Consider the following 25,285-nt stretch of genomic DNA (forward strand, 5'->3'; position numbering starts at 1 on the left):
CTCCAAGTAAACAATGAATCTTTCAATTAGGAACAACACATGCTTATAGCATCTATTCTTTGTGACTATCACATTAACTGAATTAAGTTGGATTTTGAAAACAATTACAAGTTAGGAATCAATGGGCAGAGGATCTATGAAAAGGTCATGACCAGGAAAAGCAAAAACAGATGCACTTGTCTTGTTCTATATTTTCTTAGCTTTACAAAGCCTACGTGTTTCAACATAAGTTAGCCAAACTAGATTACCAGGTTTTTGTAATGACTCATTGGACAAATAGAAAAGACATACCACAAATAATCATCCAGAGTGCACAGACAGACATTGGGCTGTTTATTCACAACATAGTCATGTCCATTTCGACAGACGGAAGATTTTCTTAAACGCCGGAACTTCTCCTTGTAGCCCAACATACAACCATCATTAGGATCATTAACATTACTTGAATGTGCAAGCCATTGGATATAATCATCATCAGAACCTGAGGAAATCAAAGAAATTTTTTTTTTTGAAAAATTAATCCTTTCCAAAAGAAAGTTCTGTTTGCTGCCCTTGATTACAAAGTGGAAGGTTGAGCAATTGTCCATAAGACATGAGTGGAAGTAAGGCCATTCGGCCCATCAAGTCCACTCTGCCATTTAAATCATGGCTGATGGGCATTTCAACACCACTTCCCTGCACTCTCCCCGTAGCCCTTGATTCCTTCTGAGATCAAGAATTTGTCGATCTCTGCCTTGAAGGCATCCAACGTCCCGGCCTCCACTGCACTCTGAGGCAATGAATTCCACAAGCCCACCACTCTCTGGCTAAAGAAACGTCGTCTCATTTCAGTTTTAAATTTACCCGCTCTAATTTTAAGGCTGTGCCCATGGGTCCTAGTCTCCCGACCTAATGGAAACAACTTCCCACTGTCCACCCCTTCTAAACCATACATTACCTTGTAATTTTCTATTAGATCTCCCCTCAACCTTCTAAACTCTAAAGGGTACAATCCCAGGATCCTTAGCTGCTCATAATACGTTAAACCGACCATTCCAGGGATCATCCGTGTGAATCTCCACTGGACACGCTCCAGGGCTAGTATGTCCTTCCTGAGGTGTGGGGACCAAAATTGGACACAGTATTCTAAATGGGGCCTAACTAGAGCCTTATAAAGCCTCAGAAGCACATCGCCGCTTTTATATTCCAACTCTCTTGAGATAAACGACAACATTACATTCGCTTTCTTAATTACGGACTCTACCTGCAAGTTAACCTTTAGAGAATCCTGGACCAACACTGCCAGATCCCTTTGCACTTCTGCTTTGCGAATTTTATCACCGTTTAGAAAATAGTCCATGCCTGTATTCTTTTTTCCAAAGTGCAAAACCTCACATTTACTCACATTGAATTTCATCAGCCATTTCCTGGGCCACTCTCCTTAACTGTCTAAATCTTTTTGCAGTTTCCCCACCTCTTCAGTACTACCTGCCTGTCCACCTATCTTCGTATCATCAGCAAACTTTACCAGAATGCCCCCAGTCCCTTCGTCCAGATCATTAATGTATAAGGTGAACAGCTGTGGCCCCAACACTGAACCCTGCGGGACACCACTCGTCACTGGTTGCTATTCTGAAAAAGAGCCTTTTATCCCAACTCTCTGCCTTGTCAGACAGCCAATCCTCAACCCAAGCCAGTAGCTCACCTCGAACACCATGGGCCCTCACATTGCTCAGCAGCCTCCCGTGAGGCACTGTATCAAAGGCCTTTTGGAAGTCTAGATAGATAACATCTACTGGGTTTCCCGGGTCTAACATACTTGTTACCTCTTCAAAGAATTCTAACGGGTTTGTCAGGCACGACTTCCCCTTACTAAAATCATGCTGACTTGTTTTAATCTACTCCTGCACTTGCAGGAATTTAGAAATCTCATCCTTGACAATGGATTCTAGAATTTCACCAACTACCGAGGTTAGGCTAATTGGCCTATAATTTTCCATCTTTTGCCTTGATCCCTTAAGCAAGGGAGTTACAACAGCAATTTTCCAATCATTCTGGGACTTTCCCTGACTCCAGTGACTTTTGAAAGATAGCGAGTTTTGAGAAGATTTGTAGCTCAGGTTGAGGAAACCTAACCAGATAAATAGAAAGCGGGACATAACACCAGCGCTTCACCAGAGGCTCACTGATGATGTTACCTAGAATGGTGACGAAACATCTGGGAACACACCTTCCAGCTCAGTGAACCAGCTTACATCTGGAACAAAATAAAGACCCACTCTTCTGTGGACCGAGAGGAGGAGAGTGCTGTGTTGGAGGTAAAAGGAAGACGTCGGGTTGGCTGTGCACCCTTGCAACCAGTGGATCTTAATGCTGGCTTCGGCCTAACGCTTGTTCAGGGGAGCAGCCAACCTGCAACGATGGCTGTGGCAAGTGCTCGTGCCCCAGGTCAGGGGGTCCAGAACACCACCCGTGTTTCCGTAAAGAAGGTGGATGAAGGTGCACCTGTGGACCGCATCTTCTTCGTGAAGAGGGTCCTGTTGGACTGTTGCGGGTTCGCTGTTGCGGACATTTACTGCCTGCAGGATTTCCCCAGAGGAGGTTTTTAACGATGTGACCTTCAGGAGTGCCAAGCTTTGAGCGCGCTTCCTGGAGGCTTTCAAGGAGAAAGGAGGTGAGGGCCCCCTCTCTGTATTGACCGCTGTCCCGCTGTTTGTGATGCCAGCGCAGAGGAGCCGTATGGTGACTGTACACATGTACAACCCGCATGTGCCAGCAGTTGATGTCCTGACCTTCCTTGGAAGGTACGTGAAGGTGGAAGGGGACCTAACTGACATCATGGATCCCTTTGGCATCTGGACCAGTAAGAGGCAGATCAAGGTGACGCTGAGGATGGGCGCGGACGGGAACACTGTACACCCACCGTCCAGCTTCGCGATCGGCGAAAGCAAGGGCTACCTGACCTATGCAGGGCAACCTAAAGTCTGGCCATGCCTGTGGTAGGTCAGGTCACGTGGCGGCCGACTGCAAAGCCACCATCTGCAGGGAGGAGGGACACCTTGCAAAGGATTGCCCACAAGAGAAAAGCTGCAACGTTTGTGGGGAAGCGGACCACCTCTATAGGGCATGCCCGCAGCGGGGGCCCACCTACGCCCAGGTCGCCGGCAGGGGCAATGCGGGGCCAGCCCCCCGGGAGGAGAGGAAGGCACCAGGGTCCAGCAAGGAACCCAATCATGTGCAGGAGGGCCAGGTCGTGCAGGAGGGCCCAGCCCCGCAGGATGGGCCCGAGGCCAGCAAAGCGCCCCTGCAGGCTCAGCTCACCCCCGACAACCCGGAGTCGATGGAGGCGGCGACAGGCGACCCAGGGGAGTGGATGACGGTCCGGAAAGCGAGGAGGAAGGTGCGTCGACGGGCCCAGGAACCGCAACCATCAGGCGGGAAGAGGCAGCTACAGGGGGGCTATAAGAGCTCCTCTGACGAGGGGGATTCGGAGAGGGCCCGCCCGAAGCAGAAGTTAAAGATCTCAAGGGAGAAGGAAAGCAGCACCACGCTTCCAGGTGACGGGAGGCGTCCTGAGGCTCCCTCCGACACCCAGTCAAGTGCCGCTGGGGCACTGGAGGGCCCCCCGGAACTTCCAGGCGGGAAGGAGGAAACAGCGCGTCCCCAGCCTGACCCTCCTGCCTCTGCATCCCCGACGGGGGGATGCCACCCAGAAGGCAGCACGGACGGTTTCCTGAGCCTGGAGAGCGTCCAGCAGTTAGCCCGGGCAATGGACATGAAGGGACAGATGGAGGGGCTGGACCTTGTACTTGGGGAGGGTACTGCGGTCACTGCCCACAATGGGGGTACAAGTTGCGAGCATTAATGTGCGCAGCGTCAAGTCAACCGCAAGATGTGTATCCACGTTGGCCTACCTGACCACCATCCAGGCGGGCCTCCTGTTTCTGCAGGAGTGCGGGATACCGCACCTCGGCAGGTACGGGAAATGGTCCGGCGCCTGGACCTGTGGGTCTTCGATCTGGTCGGGGGGTAACGACTGTCGCTCCTTCGCCCTGGCTATTCTGCTGCGGGGGCGCGACTTCACCCTCTCTCAAATTCAGGAGTGGGGGGGGGGGGGGGGGGGCGCCTCCTAGTGGCTGAAGTCACCTACAGGGGTGCTCCGAGGCTGATCAACGTTTACGCCCCAGCAGTACGGAATGAGCGGTTGGCCGTCCTGCAGTGGAGAGAGAGGCGGGGAAAGCTGTCGCGACTCCAGAAAAGGGTGCAGAACCTGCTCCTTCTGCAGTTGATTGGGGGGGGGGGGGGGGGGTGTCGATGTCACGGAGGACCTCCACGAGGTGAGGGGCCAGCAAGCCTCTTTGCTGCTGAGGCCTCCAGGATAATCTTCCGGTCCAGGGTCCGCTCCGTGGAGCAGGACGAGACGTGCTCGCGTTTCTTCTTTCAGAAGGTGCACAAAGAGAGCTCTGTGCTTAGCCAGCTGAAGGAGGACGACGGCTCGGTGACGTCGTCTCGGCCCGACATTTTGAGGATCAGCAGATCCTTCTATGCCGGACTGTACGACACGAAGCCCACGGACAGCACGGCCTCCGAGTCGTTCCTGTCGTCTATCACGGAGGTCTTAGACGACGGCACGAGGGAGTGGCTGGACCGGCCGATATCCCTGGACGAGCTGACCAGAGCCCTCAAGTCCTTGGAGAGGAATAGGACTCCCGGGAGCGACGGCTTACCGGTCGAGCTGTATTCCGCTCTGTGGGACCTGGTCGGCCAGGACCTGCTGGAAGTGTACGATAGTGCGCTTCAGGCAGGGGAAATGTGCAAGTCCATGAGGAAGGGCATCATCACGCTCATTTACAAGAGGAAGGGGGAGAGGGAAGAAATTAAGAATTGGCGCCCCATTTCACTATTGAACATGGACTACAAAATCCTGGCCAAGGTCATAGCCAACCGGGTCAGGTCTGTCCTGAAGTCAGTGATTCACCCTGACCAAACCTGTGCTGTGCCGGGCAGGAAGATCGCTGAGAGCCTCGCGCTCATCAGGGATACGATCGCCTATGTACAGGACAGGCGGGTGGACACCTGCCTCGTCAGCCTGGACTAGGAGAAGGCCTTCGACAGGGTCTCTCATGCTTACATGAAAGACGTCCTCTCCAAATTGGGGTTCGGGGAGGGCATCCGCAATTGGATCCGGCTGCTGTACGCCAACATAGTTAGCGCAGTCTCGATCAACAGGTGGGAATCGGACAGTTTTCCTGCCAGATTTGGAGTCAGGCAGGGCTGCCCGCTCTCTCCTGCCTTGTTCGTGTGCTGTGTGGAGCCCTTCGCCGCGTCCATCAGGAAGGACATGAGCCTGAAGGGTGTGACTATCCCAGGCAGCAGAGGCCTTCAGGTCAAGACCTCCTTGCACATGGACAATGTCGCCGTCTTCTGCACCGATCGTCGGTCGGTGAGTAGACTATTGGACATCTGCAGCCAGTTTGAACTGGCCTCGGGTGCCAAAGTCAATAGGGGTAAGAGCGAGGTCATGTTCTTCGGGAACTGGGACGACCGCTCCTTCATCCCCTTCACCGTCAGGACAGACTACCTGAAGGTGCTGGGTGTTTGGTTTGGTGGAGCTGGGGCATGCACTAAGACTTGGGAGGAGCGTATCACCAAATTGAAGCAGAAGCTGGGCAGGTGGACGCTCCGGTCCCTCTCCATCGCGGGTAAGAACCTGGTTGTCAGGTGCGAGGGGCTTTCAGTACTGTTGTATGTGGCACAGGCCTGGCCTATTCCCTGGACCTGCGCTCATGTGGTCACCCGGGCCATGTTCCACTTCATTTGGGGGGTCGAGGATGGACTGGGTCCGCAGGGACACCATGTACAAAGACCTGGAAAAATGGGGGAAGAGGGCGTACCGAACGCCACCCTCGCCCTGACGGCTACCTTTGTGTGCGGTTGCATCAAGCTGTGCGTAGATCCTCAGTACGCAAACACCAAGTGTCACTACTTACTGAGGTTCTACCTGTCCCCGGTGTTGCGAAGGATGAGCCTGGCCTCATTGCCGCGGAACGCTCCGAGTAATTGGACCGTTCCGTACCACCTGTCCTTTGTGGAGAAATTTTTGAAAGGAAACACCTTTGACCACAAGGCCGCCAGGCAGTGGTCAGCACGTAGTATCCTCAAGACCCTTCAGGAAAAGGAGAGGGTGGATCCCGTCGTGTGGTTCCCCACGCAGACTGCCAAAGTCGTTTGGCAGAACGCCTCATTGCCAGAACTTTCAAACAAGCACAAGGACATTGCTTGGCTGGCGGCGAGAGGGGCTCTGCCAGTGAGATCCTTTATGCATGTCCGGAATCTCTGCGCCACCGCACGCTGCCCTCGAGGTGGCTGCGGGGGGGGGTGAGAGACGAGTCTGTCGATCACCTCCTTGTGCAGTGTGCCTATGCGCAGGAGGTCTGGAGGGGGATGCAGTGGTATTTGTCGAGGTTCGTCCCGAGCAGCTCCGTGACGCGGGACTCCGTGCTCTACAGGCTGTTTCCCGGGACACACACAGAGACCAACATCAACTGCACCTGGAGGACCATCAATGCGGTGAAAGACGCTCTTTGGTCTGCCAGCTGAAAGAACTGACCCCGACCGAATGTTGCAGACTGGCGCACTCCAAGGTCCAGGACTACGTGCCGAGGGGCGCGCTAAAGCTTGGGGCAGCCGCCGCCAAGGCGCGGTGGGGAAAGACCACGGTATGAAACCCCTCATCCAGAATGGAAAAAAGGGCCCTATCTGGTACCTGGGCCCAGCTGGCGCCTTCCACAACTGGTCAGGGGGCCAACGGGGACTGTGCGGGGTGACAACTGCCAGGGTATTTACTTTGCTTTGTTTTCTTTTCTTCTTTGTTTGTTTTTTTTCCTTTAGTTGATGTACGTACCCCCTAGGTAACCCGGAGCGGCTTGCTTGACTGGGTAGGTGTATAAATATATGTTTTATTTTTTGTACATCTTATGAATAAAGTATATTTTTTCAAATAAAAAAAGGTGACGAAACATCTGAAAACTAACCTTCCAGCTCAGCGAGCAAACACACATCCAGAACTTTTGAAAGATCACGACCAAAGCCTCCGCTATTTCCTCAGCCACCTCCCTCAGAACTCTAGGATGTAGCCCATCGGGGCCAGGAGATTTATCAATTTTTTAGACCCTTTAGCTTTTCTAGCACTTGCTCTTTTGTAATGCCTATCGTACTCAACCCTGCCCCCTGGCTCTCCCTACTTGTTGGCATACTACTCATGTCTTCCACTGTGAAGACTGACGCAAAGTACTTAAGTTCTTCAGCTATTTCCTTATCTCCCATCAGTAGCCTTCCAGCATCAATTTGGAGCGGCCCAATATCTACTTTTGCCTCTCGTTTGTTTTTTATGTATTCAAAAAGCTTTTACTATCATTTCTAATATTACCAGCTAGCCTACCTTCATATTTAATCTTCTCCTTCCTTATTGCTCTCTTTGCTATCTTCTGTCTGTTTTTGTAGCCTTCCCAATCTTCTGATTTCCCAGTGCTCTTGGCCACTTTATAAGCTGTCTCCTTCTCTTTGATATATTTCCCGACTTCCTTTGTCAGCCATGGCTGGCTAATCCCACCCCGGATAATTTTTCTTTTCTTTGGGATGAACCTCTGTACTGTGTCAGTTCAAATCCCATTACAAAACTGAAGCACAGTCTACACTAGCACTTCAGTTAGCAATTGATGACTAGGCCAGTATTATATCAGGTACTGTTGAGATTAGAAGTTCTAAAGTGTACATAAAAATGGAGGGTCAGAAGGGGACATTAACTTGAGACAGTGACAGATTTACAGAGTGGGGAAAAAAAACAAAATCAAGAAAATTGTTTAAGCATGTGAACAGAGATAAACAGCCAGAGCATTAAGTGCAGAAGAGTGAGCTCATGCATGTACAAATGGTTAAAAAAAGTTACCTCTTTGGCACATGAAGTAAATGAGAGTTAGAGGATGTAGATAGTAAGAGGCTTAAGAAGCTACAGCTGCATTGATTAAAACAGGGTCCAAGAAATGGTGAATCTGAAGGGGGTCAAGGACATGGCATGCTGAGGAAGATGATGGTTAAAAAGGTGCAATAGAACTGACAGGAATATTGTAATATCAGCATACTAAGAGTGGAAGGACAGTTTGAATGCATTGACAAAAGGAAGTATGGCTGGGTAAAGGATTGGTTGCTGACATTCTTTTACTTCTACAGATTATATTTCAAGTTCCAGGTTTTATATTATAACATTTCCCTAACATCAAAATTGCAAGGCTCCCAAGAACAGTATTAACATGTATCAGTGGTTCAAGTAACTTTTCTCCAGTGAAATCCATTCACCACTACATCATTGTACCAAATACCATCAGAAATTTATTATAACCAAGCAACTCCAGCACTCTCCAAAGCAATATGTTGGCTGACATAGCTGCAATTTAATTTAAAATGTAAAGGATTTGAAAACCATGGCAGTAGTAAACAAGGCTGAAAGTAGGTTTGATATAAATTGACTTTGGTGAAAACAATAAAATTAGGTCAATTTTAAAAACTGTTTAACTTGTCTAAATCTACCGATTCGCAAACCAATTAAATCTGAACTCACAGTCCCTTGTGAGGAGTTCCTCAAAATCGATGGTTACAGATACCCAGTGTTGAGTAATTATGAGATCCACATAGCCCCAGATACTGACATTCATCGACTTGGCACCTGGCTCGGAGGCAAGGCCAGTAAATACAATGGGTTTGTCAATGAATTTATATGAATACCAGCACTGGCCTTCATCAATAGAGAACCTAGGAATTAAAATAAAGACATTTAATTTAAAAAATGAATTTAATCAAGTGCTTCCCCCTAGGTGAAGCTTGGAAAACTACCATTTTTCTGCTGCATGATTTTTTTTTAAATAAAACAAGTGTTCTCTTAACTAAACAAATCAAAAAACTAAATAATATCAATTTGATATCTTCAAAATTAGGAGAGGGGCTTTCATAAGTTAATTTTGATAAATGGTCCTCTATTGGAGCAGTTCAAAATACCAGTAAATTAAGAGAGTATCAAGAAAGCAAAGCAGGCAAACGTTTTCATTCAAGCATTTAAGTTGCAGAATAAATCCAGAAATGTTGAGGTAGCAGGTCGCTAGGGTTATTTGGTCATAAGTTTGCCTAATTGGTCTAAAAGAATCAAATTATATAAATGAATGAATTAAAAAAAAAGTGTTCAAGTTCATGCCACAACAAAACAAACTTATAGCAAGCAGATATAAAAAAGTATAATCATAAGTGTTTGCTACCCTGCAACAATACTCACTTTATTGTATTGACACTGTTGTACTCATTGTGTTCAACTGCAATTATCAAGCCCCCTGAATCCAGAATGGTATAGTGATGGGGTCCTTTTAAAGCTTTAAACCAGGAATATCCACCATCATCAGACACATACACATCAGGCATCATTACAGAAATCGCATCCCCAACACTGCCTAGAAATGAGAAAAAAACATGGCACTGAAGCAACAAAGGTTGAATCTAATTTTGAAACTGCTCAATTGCTGTTTCCCTAAAACAAAAGCTAAAACATTTGGCATAATTCAGGACTTGCAGTGTCACTTCGCAAGAACTAATTCTGAACAACAGTAAGTCTATAGGCAAGGTGAAAAAATGTACACAAAGTGTCAGATTGTACTGAGCATTTTTATTCTCAGTAGTCTTAATTATTTTTCAGCAATTAATGAAATAGCTAATAAATTCTCTCTATATACTGGCAGGCGTTCCTAAAATTCTAACAGCAATAATATTCAAGATAGAGTGTGAGCAATATTTTGAAAATCTATACCAAAAATTAGCTGAGCTTACTCTCTTCAGATGCTAAGAAAGCACATTTTACAGTCCCAACATCAACTGTCTTTTCTAAGAAAATTCTTTTAAAAAATTCCAATTAAACGTTATATCACTTTCTGCCACTCAAAACTGACTTACTCATTCTTGTCAGTTTAGCACAACTATTACGTTAGCTCACTGAAAAAAGGGTTAGCAGGACGCTATTCCTCCTGCAACATTTTTTAAAATCTTTTTCAATCTATCGACACCATTCACAATTTTTCTGTACAGCATCAGCCTTGTTGGAGCAAAGAGTAAACTATGAAACTCAGTCTAATTCAGCATGTTTATAAAAACACATTCCACAATAAAATTAAAACAAACAACTGTATATTAATTGCTCCTGTTGTTTTAGGAAAATTTCAAGCAGAAATTACTCAGGGCAGTGGCAGCACTTGATAGGGAAATATAAGCAGCTCATCTGCCCTTTGTCCAGGAAGCAATGAAGCTTATAAAATAACTAACAAAACAAAGTAAAATATCTTCATACCATGTGCTATGATTAGGCCAACTGCATTTGGTTCAGACAGCGGCAGCATTGGTACGTTCAGTTTCTGAGAGATGCTGTACGATGCGTGAATATGCAGGCTACACTGTGGAAATTCATAGACAAAATTAGAATGGCTCAACAATGAATCAGTTTGTCAGACTTAAGCTACTTATGTAAAAAAAATTAACATTTGGGGACAGCAAAACAGAATACAATCAGTTCAACAAAAATACTTTAGGATAACATTATTTAGCATTTTATTAAACAAACCCAAGACTGGAAAAATTGGAACATTCAACACAAAATATTCAAATTGCTTTGTATATAATGAATCTCATTACAAGTTAAAAAGTGAAAGCATCGCTACACGTGTAGACACACAGGACATTTAGACTGACACCTTGGAACCACTTCAGAGGCTCACTTCATACTGCCCACTACTTGCAGCTGGCAGTAACTCAACTATTGTTGCTACCTAAAAAGGAAATTACTATATTGTGAAAAAGACGAGTAAAATTGGGAAGTGTCCTTCAGTGAAACTTCAATAGTGTGTTAAGATATTGAAAATTAACAGAGGTAGAGATGTAAAGTTTAAAACAATTAGGAAAGAAATATTCAAGGTGTTCAAGATGACAAATACATCTATATACACAAGATGACGGCAGAGTAGGACACTTCAGTTAAGCTCTTCCGTTCTGTGTTTCGGTTTTTCCTGTCTTCTTGGTAACTTCAGACTCTCGACAGCAGGTGGTAGTCTTCTGGCCCAGAGTGGGCTTCTGTGGTGATTCCAGGGTGGTCTCTTGACCTCGATAGCCTACAAGTGAAGCCCAACAATCCGGTGTCAAGGTCCAACATGAGGACATTTGAAGGCTAGATGCTAGAGTGGTCTGCGTTGAAAGGACTGTTGTTCTGAACTTTTTCTCTCTCTACTTTCAAGTTCATTCCTATTATCTGAAATGCTAGACATTTTAATTTTTCTAACTTTTCCTTCCCGTAAGAGTTTGTACTGTAGAATTTGTACCTTGTACCCAAGATAGGGCAGCGTGGTGGCTCATTGATTATCGTTATTTTCTCACAGCACCAGGAACTTGGGTTCGAATACACCCTCAGGCAACAGTCTGTGCCGAATTTGCACATTCTCCAGCCGTCTCCGTGGGTTTCCTCGGGGTGTTCCTGTTCGTTCCCACAGTCCAAAGATGTGCAGGTTACGTGAGTTGGCTGTGGGGAATTGCCCAATGTGTCCAGAGATGAGCAGGCTAGATAGGTTATCCATGAGAAATGAATGGTTGCAGGGCAGGGAGATGGATCTAGGTGGGACGGTCCAAGGTGCGGTGTGGATTCAATGGGCTGAATAGCCTGCTTCCACACTGTAGGGATTCTATGATACTATAAAAGCGGCAACTTGTAAATTTTTCACCGTATGCATTTGAATACATGACAGTAAAACTAACTCAACATAAACGTCATATTCTTGTTCATCTATTACGCCGTTTCCCGAGGGTTAGTCAAGGGTTTTCTTTCAATGCTAAAATTTCAAAAATTATTTTAAAGCCATTTTAAAATTTGGCACTTTTTTCAAATTGGCAGCATCAATACCTTGATCTGTTTACATTACAGTAGACCCGAGAGGCATACTGTATTCATCCATTAGACTGTAAGATGTTGGAGCAGAAGTAGGCTGTTCAAACAGCATTTTCCTAAGCAGGTGCCCGCTTACCCGAGATTGTGACTTGTATCCCTAGACTCTCCACAAGAGGTAACAACTTTCCTCCATCTACCCTGTCAATTTCCATAAGAATCTTGACTGTTTCAATAAATTCACTTTTTATTCTTCTAAATTCCAATGAGTACAGGCCGAGCCTACTCAACCTCTCCTTATAAGACAATCCTTCTGTGCCCAGGAATAATCTCGTAACTTTTCTGGACTACCTCCAAAGCCATTACATCTTCCCTCAAATGAAGAGATATAAACAATTCAGTACTCCTGGTGTGGTCTAATTAATGCCTTATATAGTTTTAGCAATACTTCCATCATTCAATACTCACTTTGCTTTTAAATAAGGCCAACATAACTTCTGTCTTCCCTATTACCTGAACTTGGATGCTAGCTTTTTATGATTTATGCATAATTCCCAAATCCCACCATGTTGTAGCTTTCTGCAGTCTTTCTCCATTTAAATATTTAGCTCCTCTATTCTGACTGCTGAAGTCCCTGATCTCATTCCCCAGCCACTCACTATTAATAATTATAATGATCCTCATCTTGAGGAGAATGAACACCTACAGCCAAGGCACAACAGCAGAGGGCAGAAGTCCTACACACATTCAGTGTGTCTACATGTGTAGAAATAAACTGTTGAGCTTGTACCCTAGTTTATTTATTCTGTCAGAAATGTCACACATGCAAATGCAGGGATCAGAAAAGTAGTCACAAGCAGGTGCTGTTTCTACTTTCTCCTAGCAAGGTCCCAGTCATTGGTGACTTGCTAAGAAATTAGCACCCCTTTTAGCCTCTGTAATAAATTGCAATGGCTGTTTGAACTTGGAAATTTGTGAGTACAAGACAAAGAACTTCAACGACATGCCTCTCTTCTCAGCAATATCCAGAATGTTCAGTGTAACCAGAGCATAAAGTACTGGAATCCCAAAGGATTTGGGATTGGAACAGTCAGCAATATAAAAGACATTTAAGAAAAGGAAATGTTATGCAATTTAGCTAATATCACAAAAGTCAAGTTACACAGAAGTAATATTTTTGACTAAATTTACTACAATTAAATTGCAAAAATGTCTTAACTGTCATTAGAACATACAACTCCATGGGTCAGATTCTAACATTAAAATACATAGGGCTCAAAAGCTGCACCAAATTAGCACTGAAAATTTTTGGATAGTGAACAAGTACATTAAATCTTAAAAACAGATCTGATAAAAAGATAATAAAATGTGAGGCTGGATGAACACAGCAGGCCCAGCAGCATCTCAGGAGCACAAAAGCTGACGTTTCGGGCCTAGACCTTTCATCAGAGGTCCTGAGATGCTGCTTGGCCTGCTGTGTTCATCCAGCCTCACATTTTATTATCTTGGATTCTCCAGCATCTGCAGTTCCCATTATCTCTGATAAAAAGATATTTTTCTTGTCAAGTGAACCAGACCTTAAATCAAGCTTCCTCTAAACTACCATTTTCAAATTGATTCAAAAATGGCTTCAGGTGCACATAACACAAAAAATGCTGAACTACCTATTTCAGTACGAGTGCAATGTCCTTTTCATTAAGGTCAATGGAAATAATTGACCTGACCACTGCATTAAGGTCAGTCATTGTTCAAAGTTCAGTTGCTGTATCTGAATTGACATGTATCTCATCATTTAAAAAACAGATTGTTTTCTGTAGCAGTGGTAATATCATAAGCACTAGGACACAGATCAGCATTCAAGGCCCACCTGCCTTGGAGGTGTCATAAAATTACTAATCTGTCCATGCATGTTAATACCACAGTGGTATTAACTATCTTATCTGCAAAGAATATTCATTCAAATCTAGTCCGATCTTATGGTCAGATCCCAATAATTCTCAAAACTGTTGTACACAATGAAAACTTCAGCAGAACATTAAAATAGGAGGTAAACCAATACACATAAAATGCCATCTTCTACTCACCTCATCCTTATTTTTAGCAGTGGAATCACAATCACTATTCTCTGGTTTCCTTAAGGGCTTCCACTCTCCTCCTCTATCAAATGTAATAACAGACTGAACAGAACCATCTGAAAAGAATATTAAAGCATGCTATGAAATATAATCTGAATAGGGTAAGTTTTCCTGCGAATTTCAGAACTAAAATTAGGCTAGTGGTGAGTTCCAACAATAGCAATAAATTCCAAGCTGAATCATAACCTCTGACCAACAGCAATTCTCATTTGTAATAAAAGCTTAATGGTATTTTCTGACCAAACTCAAGGACAATTTCAAGTCACAATTTGATAAATCACAAAAGAAATTTTTTTTTTTTTTGGGGGGGGGGGAGAAGAGGCAGTGTAGCGAGAAAGTTACTTGTATTCCCATTAGGAAAGCATCCTTAAGAATCACTGGTTTCCAAATAATACATTTGCATATGCCCTCCAAGCATCCAAATTAAGCTGTCAATAATAACTTGTAAATTGAAGATTGGCCACTGAACCACCAGTAAACTATTTCATGCAAGTACCTGAACCTTTACCCCACTACCAAAAAAACAACTAAATCGGAAGCTACAATTAAATATCTTTTGCAGAAAATGGTATTTACTTAAAGAGCCTTTTGTTTCTTTGTCATCTGCACACACAAACTTCTTTGGCCATAACTTCATATTTGATTTTCAGATGCAATTTATTTTTTGCATAGTAATGTAACTTAAAAAATTCAATACTGAAATGCCATTTGATATTTTCCAATTCTGCAAGTTCTAAACATTAATTGAAATGAAACCAGATGAAGTTTTACGAAATTCAAACTTGTATACTTACCTTCAACAAGGACACTAGTAACATATACTCCACGCAACGAAGTGACATTTGTAAAATCTGTCTCGCCGCCGGTTGCTGTGTACAAATGTCTCGAGAGAGATTTGGAATACACTATTCCACGATCATCTGAAATGTAAATTGTTCCAAAGCCAGTATCTATTTGGGGGTTGGATAGGTCAGTGGGTGAAAAGGAGGAGAAAACAAATAATTTTGATTAAATAAGCCTGACTGGGCGATCTCTCAAAATTTGTAATTTAACGTAGTACAGCACAGTAGAGACCCTTAGGCCTACGATGTCGTGCCGATTATCCTACTAAGATTGATCTACCCTGCGCACCCTACATTTTACTTTCCATGTGCCTATCCAAGAGTCGCTTAGAAGTCCCTAAATTATCTGACTCTACTACCACTGCTGGCAGCGCATTCCACACTCCCACCACTCTCTGTGTGAAGAACCTACCTCTGACCTCACCCCTATACCTTCCTCCAATCACCTTAAAATTATGCCCCCTCATAACAATAATTTCCACCCTGGGAAAGTCTCTAGGTATCCACTCTATCTATGCCTTTCATCATTTTGTACACCTCTATCAGGTCACCTCTCATCCTTCTTTGCTCCAATGAAAACAGCCCGAGCTCCCTCAATCTTTCCTCATAAGACCTGCCCTCCAGTCCAGGCAGCATCCTGGCAAATCTCCTCTGCACCATCTCTAAAGCTTCCACATCCTTCCTACAATGAAGGAACTAGAACTAAACACAACATTCCAAGTGTGGTCTAGCCAGAGTTTTAGAGCTGCAGCATAACCTCTCAGCTCTTAAACACAATTCCCATGCCAATGAAAGCCAACAGACAGTACACCTCCTTTACAACCCTATTAACTTAGGTAGCAACTTTGAGGGATTTATGGGCATGAACCCCAAGATCCCGCAATTCCTCCGCACTGCCGAGAATCCTGCCATTAACCCTGTATTCTGGATTCAAATTCAACCTTCCAAAATGAATCACTTCACACTTTTCTGAGTTGAATTCCATCTGCTATTTCCTTGCCCAGCTCTGCATCCTGTCAATGTCCCGTTGCAACCTAGAACAGCCCTACACGCTGCCCACAACTCTACTAACCTAGATGCGTCATGGCAAACTTATTAACCCACGCTTCCACTTCATCATCCAAGTCATTTATAAAGATCACAAAGCACAGAGGTCCCAGAACAGATCCCTGTGGAACACCACCGGTCACCAAGCTCCAGGCTGAATACTTTTCATCTACTACCACCCTCTGTTCTATTGGACAGCCAGTTTTGTATCCAGACTGCCAATTTTCCTGAATCCCATGCCTCCTTCCTTTCTGAATAAGCCTACCGGGGGGAACTTTATCAAATGTCTTGCTAAAATCCATATACAGCACATTCACTGCTCTACCTTCGATGTGTTTTGTCACATCCTCAAAGAATTCAATAAGGCTTGTGAGGCATGACCTGCCCTCACAAAGCCACTCTGACTATTTCTAATCAACTGTGCTTTTCCAAATCAAATTTTCTCCAATAATTTGCCCACGACAAAAGAAACAGTGACAGGTCTATAATTTCCAGGATTATCCCTACTCCCCTTCTCGAACAAGGGATTGATATTTGCCACCCTCCAGGCTTCTGGCACTACTCCAGTGGACAGTGAGGATACAAAGACCATTGCCAAAGGGACAGCAATGTCTTCCCTTGCTTCCCATAGCAACCTTGGCTACAGCCCATCTGGCCCGGGGACTTGGCTATCCTCATGTTTTTCAAAACTTCGAGCACATCCTCCTTCCTAACATCAACCTGTTTGAGCATATCTGCCCGTTTCATGCTGTCCTCACAAACATCAAAGTCCCTCTCATTGATAAATACTGAAGCAAAGTATTCATTAAGGGCCTCCCCTACCTCCTTGGACTCCGTGCACAAGTTCTCTCCACCATCCTTGACTGACTCTACCTGCACTCTGGCCATCCTCTTGTTCCTCTTAAGTACAGAATGCCTTGAGTTTTCCTTGATCCTACCCGCCAAGGTTCTCTCATACCCCCTTCTAGCTCTCCTAAATCCATTTTTCAGTTCCTTCCTGGCTAACTTGTAGACCTCTACAGCTGTCCAATCCTTGCTTCCTCAACCTTAAGTCAGCTTCCTTCTTCTTCTTGACTGGGTGAAATCAAATTGTGAAATAGAATTAATTACCAATACTGCAGAAGCCCCAAAATCAAAATTGAACACACCCAATCCATAGCAATAAGAAAAGATAACAAAGTCTTAGCTGTATGGAGAGAGAAATTTCGTTTTATGAAATGTCCATCTATGATTCAGCGTAAAAAGTGGGGGGGGGGGGAGAAATCAAGCATGCCAAGCCTAAACCAGCAACCAACACGGAATGCCAGAAGTTCAATAGTATATCCATTCCCTGTTGCTATCCTTCACTTTGATCAACAGAGAACATATTTTTAAATTTTGCAATTTTTTTCTGATGTGGTCCTGTCGTGGATGTTTTACAGTTTTTTTCATTTTCATTCAAAGTTATTATAATAGGCATGAGCCTATTAATACCATAGACATAATAAAAGCAGTTTTGTTCAACCAACCAATTATGCATTCTAAGATGTCAATGAAGATTTAGCATTGATCTTCTACAAGAATATTGCAATGTCTGTTAATACAAGTTCCAATTACATGGTACTAACAATGCACAAGCGTCTCTCAAGGCACGTTACAAACAAACATACAGGCACTCAAGTAGAGAACCATTAGGAGATGATGACAGTTTTAAATTAGAGGAAGGTGGTGACTCAGATCAAACTTGCATGATGAATATACAGGACAATACAGAATGACATTTGGATGGAAGGTTACAGAAAAATTACATTACATTACATTACATTGTAGGGGAATTGGAAAACCGGGCACTGAAGTCAGGACATGTCAAAAATTAGAAGTTTCAACAATGGCAACGCAATTTCTCTTTCAGAAACAACAGCGTAGAGCTGGTGGAACACAGCTGAAGGAGCAGGAAAGTCGATGTTTCAGGTCAGGACCCTTCTTCAGAAAACGGGGAGGGGGAAGGCAGCTAGAATTTAAATAGAGAGAAGAGGAGTGGGGCTGGGCAAGGTAGGTGGGATTGTGATAGGTGAGTGCAGGTAGGGATTGGTGGGGCTGATGGGTGGGAGAGAAGTTAGACAAGTGGCCAGGCTGTGTCAGACCAAGGAGGTGGGGTTGAGACGGTGGATTGGACATGTGATCAGGTCAGGGTGGGGAGATTTTAAAACTGGTGAATTCTATGTTTAGGCCATCAGGTTGTAGGCTCCCGAGGTGGAGTATATGAGGTGTTGCTTCTCCAGTCTCTTCAGAAAACCAGGTTAGCACTGCTTGATTACCATATACTTATCCAAGATATTTTCTAACTTGTTGGAATGCAGTCCCACAGAGCGTAAACAGGATAGGGACTCAAAAGATCAGTCCAGAGTTACATGAGGCATGTTGATAGCCTGGTTCAGCCAGAAACATTGTCAGTAAATTGGGTGCAGAGGGGGAGGGCAATAACTTCAACCCTTCCCAATATTTAATTGGATTCACTCAAGAATAAGATTTTATACAAGCAATCTAATAAATGCAGCTCAAAACTGCCAGTACACAAGTGGAAATAAATCCATGTTGGTAGATAACGTCACCAAAAGACATCAGGCAAGTGAGGAAAACAAGACAGCCAAAACACATGACAGGCATCAGATTCTAAAACCTCATTGCAAATTTAATTATTTTACACCCCAAAAATTAGCTTCATGAATTTTTAAAAACTCCAATTTCAAATCCACATAAGTAAAATGTTCGTGATTCCAAATTTGAACCCACATTGTATTACACACAATAACAAGAGAAATAATGGAGACTAACAAATCCATGTTTAACACACAATCATAAATCTGAAAATGGGTTTAACACTATTGCTTCTGAAATGAACATCCAATTTTAAAACCTACCACCAGGGTCATCAACATGCATGAATACCATGTCATCATTTGCAGCCAGAATGGAGTAGAACTGTTCAGTACTGACATGAGGCAACTGTACCATATTCCAGGTGTCACCCATATCCAAGGAAACGTGGAGTGCCCTTAAACTGACCTATAAAACATTAATATAAATAAACAACCATTTTTCATCCCTAATAGAGAAAAATTCAAAGATAAGAATTTTTTGAATAATTAGACTAGATTAGATTTCCTGCAGTGTGGAAACAGGCCCTTCAGCCCAACAAGCCCACACCACCTCTTGAAGCATCCCACCAAGACCCATCCCCCTGTAACCCACACACCCCGAAACACTACAGGCAATTTAGCATGGACGATCCACCTAGCCTGCACATCTTTGGACTGTGGGAGGAAGCTGGAGCACCCGGAGGAAACCCACGCAGACTCGGGGAGAATGTCCAAACTCCACACAGACAGTTACCAGAGTCTGGAATTGAACCCGGGTCCCTGGCACTGAGACTGCAGTGCTAACTATATATCCTTCAGTTTGGGTGACCAAAAGATGTTTTTTGTTTCCTTTTTAAAAAAATTCAGTTGTGTATTCTTTCGTAATATACATGTTGTTTGACAATTGCAGAAGTTAGTAAGCAAAACAAACAAACACTCAGCTACATCTTCAGTTAGAGATCCAAATTTTGTATTTATTCCACATCAAGCTGAAGCTTAAGATGGAGGAAGGTATTTTTCTTCTTCGGAACTCCAGAAAACGTTTCATCCCAATGAATGATGTTATTTAGTATTCACCCCCAATGCCCATACATACTTTAAAACAAGGCCAATGCACTGGCACAAGCTGTTTACTGCCTAGAAAATACTTTGGAAATATAGTAAAGCACTAATGATTTACTAGTCAAAATGACACCAAGTAATTGAACACCTGGAAGAGAATTTTCTCAATTTGTAGCAGGAAGTCTGTTAGATTTGAATATTAAACTCTTAAGACCAAAATGCAACTTAAAATTAAATTTGACTGTATATGAATGCATACAATTGGAGTTAAATAAGTTGGTGTAGATATAAAGCCAACTACATTGGCAAATAAAAGTTTCAGAATCTTGAATACTAATTTGATTCAAAACAAAGAGTACAAGATATTCTTTCAAAGGAACACTTCTAGCACAAAGATGTATGCATTCCCAGCATTGCAACTTCTTGACTTTTAGAACACCTAATAGCCAAGTTATTTATAGTTTGAGGGCATGTATATCTTGCCTGACTAATAACAGGGGTTATTTAGTACAACATCAAAATACAATGATTGGCTGGAAATTTGAAGTAAAAACAAAAATATTGGAAATCATTAACTGTCCAGTAGCATCTGTGCAGAGAAAGAGAGAGTTGAGTTTTAAATCAAAAACTGTTAAAAGATCAACCCAAAACTTTAATCATGGATATCTCTCCACTTATGATAGATAAAGCAATCTGCCTCTTTTAAAGTTGATTATTTAGTATTCTAGCGCACGTTACAATACTATTCAACCAAATTGAGACGTAACTGCATACCCTAGAAATAACTGTAGGCTATAAAATCTGGGCAAGATTTTATTTGACCTTCTAAATATGTGTAAATTGAAATTTCAACAGTAGGGTTTCTTAAACCCAGCTGGCTTCTAACTATTGATTCTATGTACACGGACAGAAATTGTCACACAGATTAGAATATAATGGCAAATTTAATTACTCAATAAAATTCACAAGCTGTCTTAAGCACATACAGCACTTCAAATTCAATTAAGTTGAGAGCATTAACTAAAAAGTCAACTTAAAATGTTGTTAGTTGCTTTAACAGAGCTTTGAAATACTAGTGCACAAATAGTATGAAATATAATTTAAATTAATGGATTTTTTCTTAAAATGTTAACAGTTAAAACAGTTAGAATTTTATTCCTGTAAATAAAAGGGTTATATACAATAAATTGAAACAAATTGTTTGCATAACTCAGTAATGTTGTTCAGTATTTGGTTTTTTTCTACCAAATTAATTGCTGATATCATTTCAAATTCTGGAGTTTCCACATGGCTCAGTTTAATTTTCTGAGGTGCTAAGAGTGGAGATGGCCTTCAATATCTGCTCAATTACTGTCATGCAATTCACTCCTCTCTACATCTAACCTTCAGACAATGATTTTTTTGCATGGGGTAAACACTCAACAAGGAGCCTCTAGGCTACTCCACTATTTCAGATTACACATTTACAGACAAACTTTCTACTCCTAGCCAATTACCATATTCGTCCAACATGATGCAATCAGGTGATCTAGCAGAAATTGCCTCCATAGATACAAACTCAGATCCGAAGAAAAACTGCTTTCATGAGCAACATTTGGCATTAGTCAACACAATATAGCCCGTCAATTTCCTCTGATAAAATAGTAAACTTCAATTACGTAATCATATTTTTCATTGTTTGTGGCAAGAAACATTGGTAGGTTGATTAAATAACTGGACAGAAAAAGGACTACGATTAGGTGCTTTTTAATAGAAGTTCCTTCAAATGTCATTATCAAACTGCTTTCACACTTCCTTGCGGCAATGACTTGGGAACAAACTACTCTCTGGCACAGTGGTATCATAGCTTGGGGAGACTAGAATATGAAGTAGTGATCCAGCTGGGTCTACAAAAGCAAATATTCTCATGTACATATGCTTGTGAAGATATAAATTTTAATAATCTAATTGTGAAGCAATAGATCGTTCATGTGCAAAAGTTCTGAAAAATTGCTAAGTATCTATACTTTACCTTATCAGTCATAACAGAAGCAAAGAGGAAATGGCCTCCTAATCCAAATGAATATATTTTTGATCCAATAGTTTTAAACGTTCTTCCAAAATCGTCTGTCCTTTTAAGCTCCAAAAGGCCTCTTGCTGCTACAAAATAAATTGCATCTTCATCAGTTCCTACACCCGTTGGAAGCAGTGGCATTGAGCATGCCAAAAAAAAACTTTAAACCAAACCTCCCCAAGAATAAAAAAATGTTAATGCATTTGGCCCCAGCCTAACTGAATAAATACAAACTCCAATAGCTGTACTCATGTGCCAGTTAGAAGTCAAAATTTAAGATGTTTAGATTAAATTAGATTCCCTACAGTGTGGCTACTGAATGGCAAAGTACATGGGATTAAAAAGGATAGATTGCAAGAGTTAACAATTAGCAAAAGCTAAGCAATAAATAAAACAAATGAACACACTCACTCAGCAGTTACATGCTGAAAGAATATGCATACTTTTAGTGCTTTCTAGCGTTATTACTGGCATACCATTAGTATCTATGCAATGGAATCAAAATTCTTGCAGTTATGGGCTCAAGGGTTCTGGCAACAAGTCTCTATATTAAAAAAGACTACCTACTGCCTTCGTGAATGGCACTCACACAGATGTACTGAACCATTATCAGATGCAAAAAAAATTCAATATAGAAAGTACCAGTTTTCTTCACTATTATAGAAAGCTTTTTATTAAAGAAAAACAAGTGTAAACATCACTTGTTGAAAAGCCTGACTTTTGCATTACCAACTTTAGACATTAACTTAAAATTCCGTGTCTGCCAAACTGAAGTTAAATAAAATTAAATGAAATGAGGAACAAACATGAAACTTGGTGATGACGTCATGATAAGGAAAGGTCAAGATTTTAAAATGCTTCAGCATTTTGCTAAAAAGGAGTGTGCATGCATATGTGTGCGTGCTGTTGCAAAGTTGGGTAGAGTACTTGTAGATTGGAAGGCATAAAATTAGAATCTGGTGTGTGAAAAATGCTATGGGGAAAGCAGTGCGTGGTCCCTTTAAAAATGATGTGCTTTTTCAATGCTTAGAAATTCAAAAATGATGGTCTGTGAGTTTGCAGGTTCACAGAGTACCTGAATTGATTCATTCACATGAAAAGGCTGTACAGTTAGGAGGCAAAGCAGCACTTTTACCAAGACAACAAGTTTTTGAATTTGGCAAATTTAAACCAGACCTTTAGATACCAAATATCAATTAACTTTAAAATCTGATGGTTTTGGCAATATTGGACAAATCCTTATGAAATAAATTTATCTTTTATACTCTTGGTGACACAAGGGCATTTGAAAAGCAGGGACGGCCAACCACCATCTGCCAAGACAACAGCTATCAGCTCTAAAAAATAGAATCATTGACTCTTAGAATTCTCCAAGCCTTACAGCAAGCACCATCTAAATTAAAAGGTACCTACAGCACAACTAGTTCATGTTCCTGACATAAGAATTTGAGAGAGAGAAGGCATTCCTGACAGAAGATCAGCGCAGACACAGAATATTCCCGGAAGACGTAACCGGGCTGTAATTTTGAGAGAGTAAACTCCAATACTTTTTAAATTGTTTTATACAAGTGGGACTTATAGTTATTGGAACAGCATACCATTAGAATCTTGGTTTATTCAGGAACAGTTAGTAACTAAAAGAGACTTGTGGTTTGTTAATAGTTTAGTTAATTTGTTCACTGTGTGAGTGGGATAAATACATTGTTACTTGTTGATTAGAGTGAAAGGGGTTTATTTAATTTAACCACTCCTTTATAACAGATTGGGGTCTCTTAACAGACTATAGGGTGAGGCACACACCTGAGTGTTTTGGTTTTAGTTATCAGAGGGGTTGACCTCCATTTTATAACAGTGTGCATGCATGTGTTCAGGTCAACATATCGTAACAACAGTATTGGACTGAACTATCACAGTAACACTGGAAAAAGTGGTACCTTGTTTAAAAACAGTAAATCAGAAGTGATAATGTAGACTTATCGCTGAATTTGACATTTTCATAAAGTTGTGCTAAGTATCATCCAGTTGATTAGATGACATAAAAGTAGTGAACAACAACAACAGCAAGCTAAAGCAGAAATCAAAGTTCATTCAAAGCCTCTCTCAGGAGAAGTACAAAATTCCTGATTTAATTGATCAAACCAACATGGAAAACATGAGGCATTTGTGATGTTTATCAGTGTTCAAAGTGAATATTTGCTGGAGACTGCACAATTAGTCTGAAAGCACAGCTTCTTTCTATGGAAGAGTATAAAATCCCTTGCTTCCCAGCACAATTAGTTAGTTCAGGAAGGGGTTATTTGGATTTGGGGACAGAGCAGGCTGATCATCTGTTCGGGTCTAATCTTCAGGAAAGTGCAAGTAAACAGGTTCACTGGTTTTTTTTAAATTCATTCATGGGATTAGGGCATCGCCAGCTAAGCAGCATTTATTGTCCATTGTTCAGAGTCAACCACTTTGCTGTGGTTCACCTGTAGGCCAGACAAAGTAAGTTAGCAGTTTCCTTCCCGAAAAAGGGCATTAGTGAACCAGATGGGTTCAATCGACAATGGGTTCACGGTCAGGATTAGATTCTTAATTCCAGATATTCTTATTGAATTCAAAATTCCACCAGCTGCCATGGCGGGATTCGAACCCGGGTCCCCACACTTATTTGGGTCTCTGAATTAACTGTCCAGCAATAATACCACTAGGCCATCACCTCCACCATGGTTGAAGGGATTGTAGAAGTACAGTTATTGCAGTATTTTATGTAGTATACTTTGCTTTGATAAAGAACATTGGGTAAATTCCATTGTTAGAACTGCCTTGGGTTATTACATCATTGAATCATAACACTCAGTAAAAGTATGAATAAAAGCCGACAATTCTTATGAATACCTGTAGCATTTGATCTGTATACCTTTCATCCATACATTTTTCATAGATGTGCTAAATGACACATTAATAAAAATAAATCCATACAAATTTCTGGAGTTGCAAGAAAAGATAAGCAAAAACTACAAATTAAATTTAAGTGATAGCAAGAATCAAAGATAAGCCTTAAACAAAAACTTGTAATCAAATAATAATTGCATATACTTGTAAAGCACTGAAAAGACAAGATGTTCATTTTTTGTCCAATAATAAAGTACAGGCGCTGATATAACTTACTACAAGACCCATTGGGGTGGGTTGTGAAGAAAATTGTGTCATTTTGTCCCCTAAAATAAAATAAAGCAGAACAAAGACAAATTAAAACAGACAACAATGCTTGCAACATGATCATCATTTAAAATTGTTTTAGGGGGTGGGGGTAGAGTGAGAGGGTAGGAAGGTGAAACACTTTCAAAAACACAATATGCAATGTTAATGATTTAGTCATAGTCAAACATTACTAAAAACCTGCTCATGGACAATAGGTAACGCACTAATACACTTCAGCAGTGCAATGCATTTAACTTTTCAACTCAAAAGTTGAATATTTTTACGAAATGGTAGCACTGATTTTACATGTTTTTCCCATCAGTTGAGTGAATCTGCTAAAAATCAGAAGAAACACCGCTGGCATCTTTGGAACCAGTATTCGTCGTCAACTAATAGCACAAAAATTG

At 42.1% G+C, this 25,285-nt stretch overlaps 1 protein-coding gene across 1 annotated transcript in view; it reads right to left on the minus strand.

Annotated features, from left to right (window-relative positions):
- The window catches only part of LOC125462848 (sortilin-like), a 72,047-nt gene that overhangs the window by 14,325 nt on the left and 32,437 nt on the right, over nucleotides 1–25,285 (minus strand). Inside the window, exons 7-15 of the mRNA XM_048553280.2 lie at nucleotides 24,846–24,895; nucleotides 21,654–21,781; nucleotides 18,863–19,007; nucleotides 14,868–15,023; nucleotides 14,023–14,129; nucleotides 10,361–10,463; nucleotides 9,302–9,473; nucleotides 8,597–8,787; nucleotides 292–481 (exon numbers count right to left, since the gene is read on the minus strand). Of these exons, the coding sequence (XP_048409237.1) occupies nucleotides 292–481; nucleotides 8,597–8,787; nucleotides 9,302–9,473; nucleotides 10,361–10,463; nucleotides 14,023–14,129; nucleotides 14,868–15,023; nucleotides 18,863–19,007; nucleotides 21,654–21,781; nucleotides 24,846–24,895 (1,242 nt within the window). The remainder of the gene's footprint in view (nucleotides 1–291; nucleotides 482–8,596; nucleotides 8,788–9,301; nucleotides 9,474–10,360; nucleotides 10,464–14,022; nucleotides 14,130–14,867; nucleotides 15,024–18,862; nucleotides 19,008–21,653; nucleotides 21,782–24,845; nucleotides 24,896–25,285) is intronic.

This window comes from Stegostoma tigrinum, chromosome 21 (assembly GCF_030684315.1).
Source record: "Stegostoma tigrinum isolate sSteTig4 chromosome 21, sSteTig4.hap1, whole genome shotgun sequence".
Lineage (NCBI taxonomy): Eukaryota > Metazoa > Chordata > Chondrichthyes > Orectolobiformes > Stegostomatidae > Stegostoma > Stegostoma tigrinum.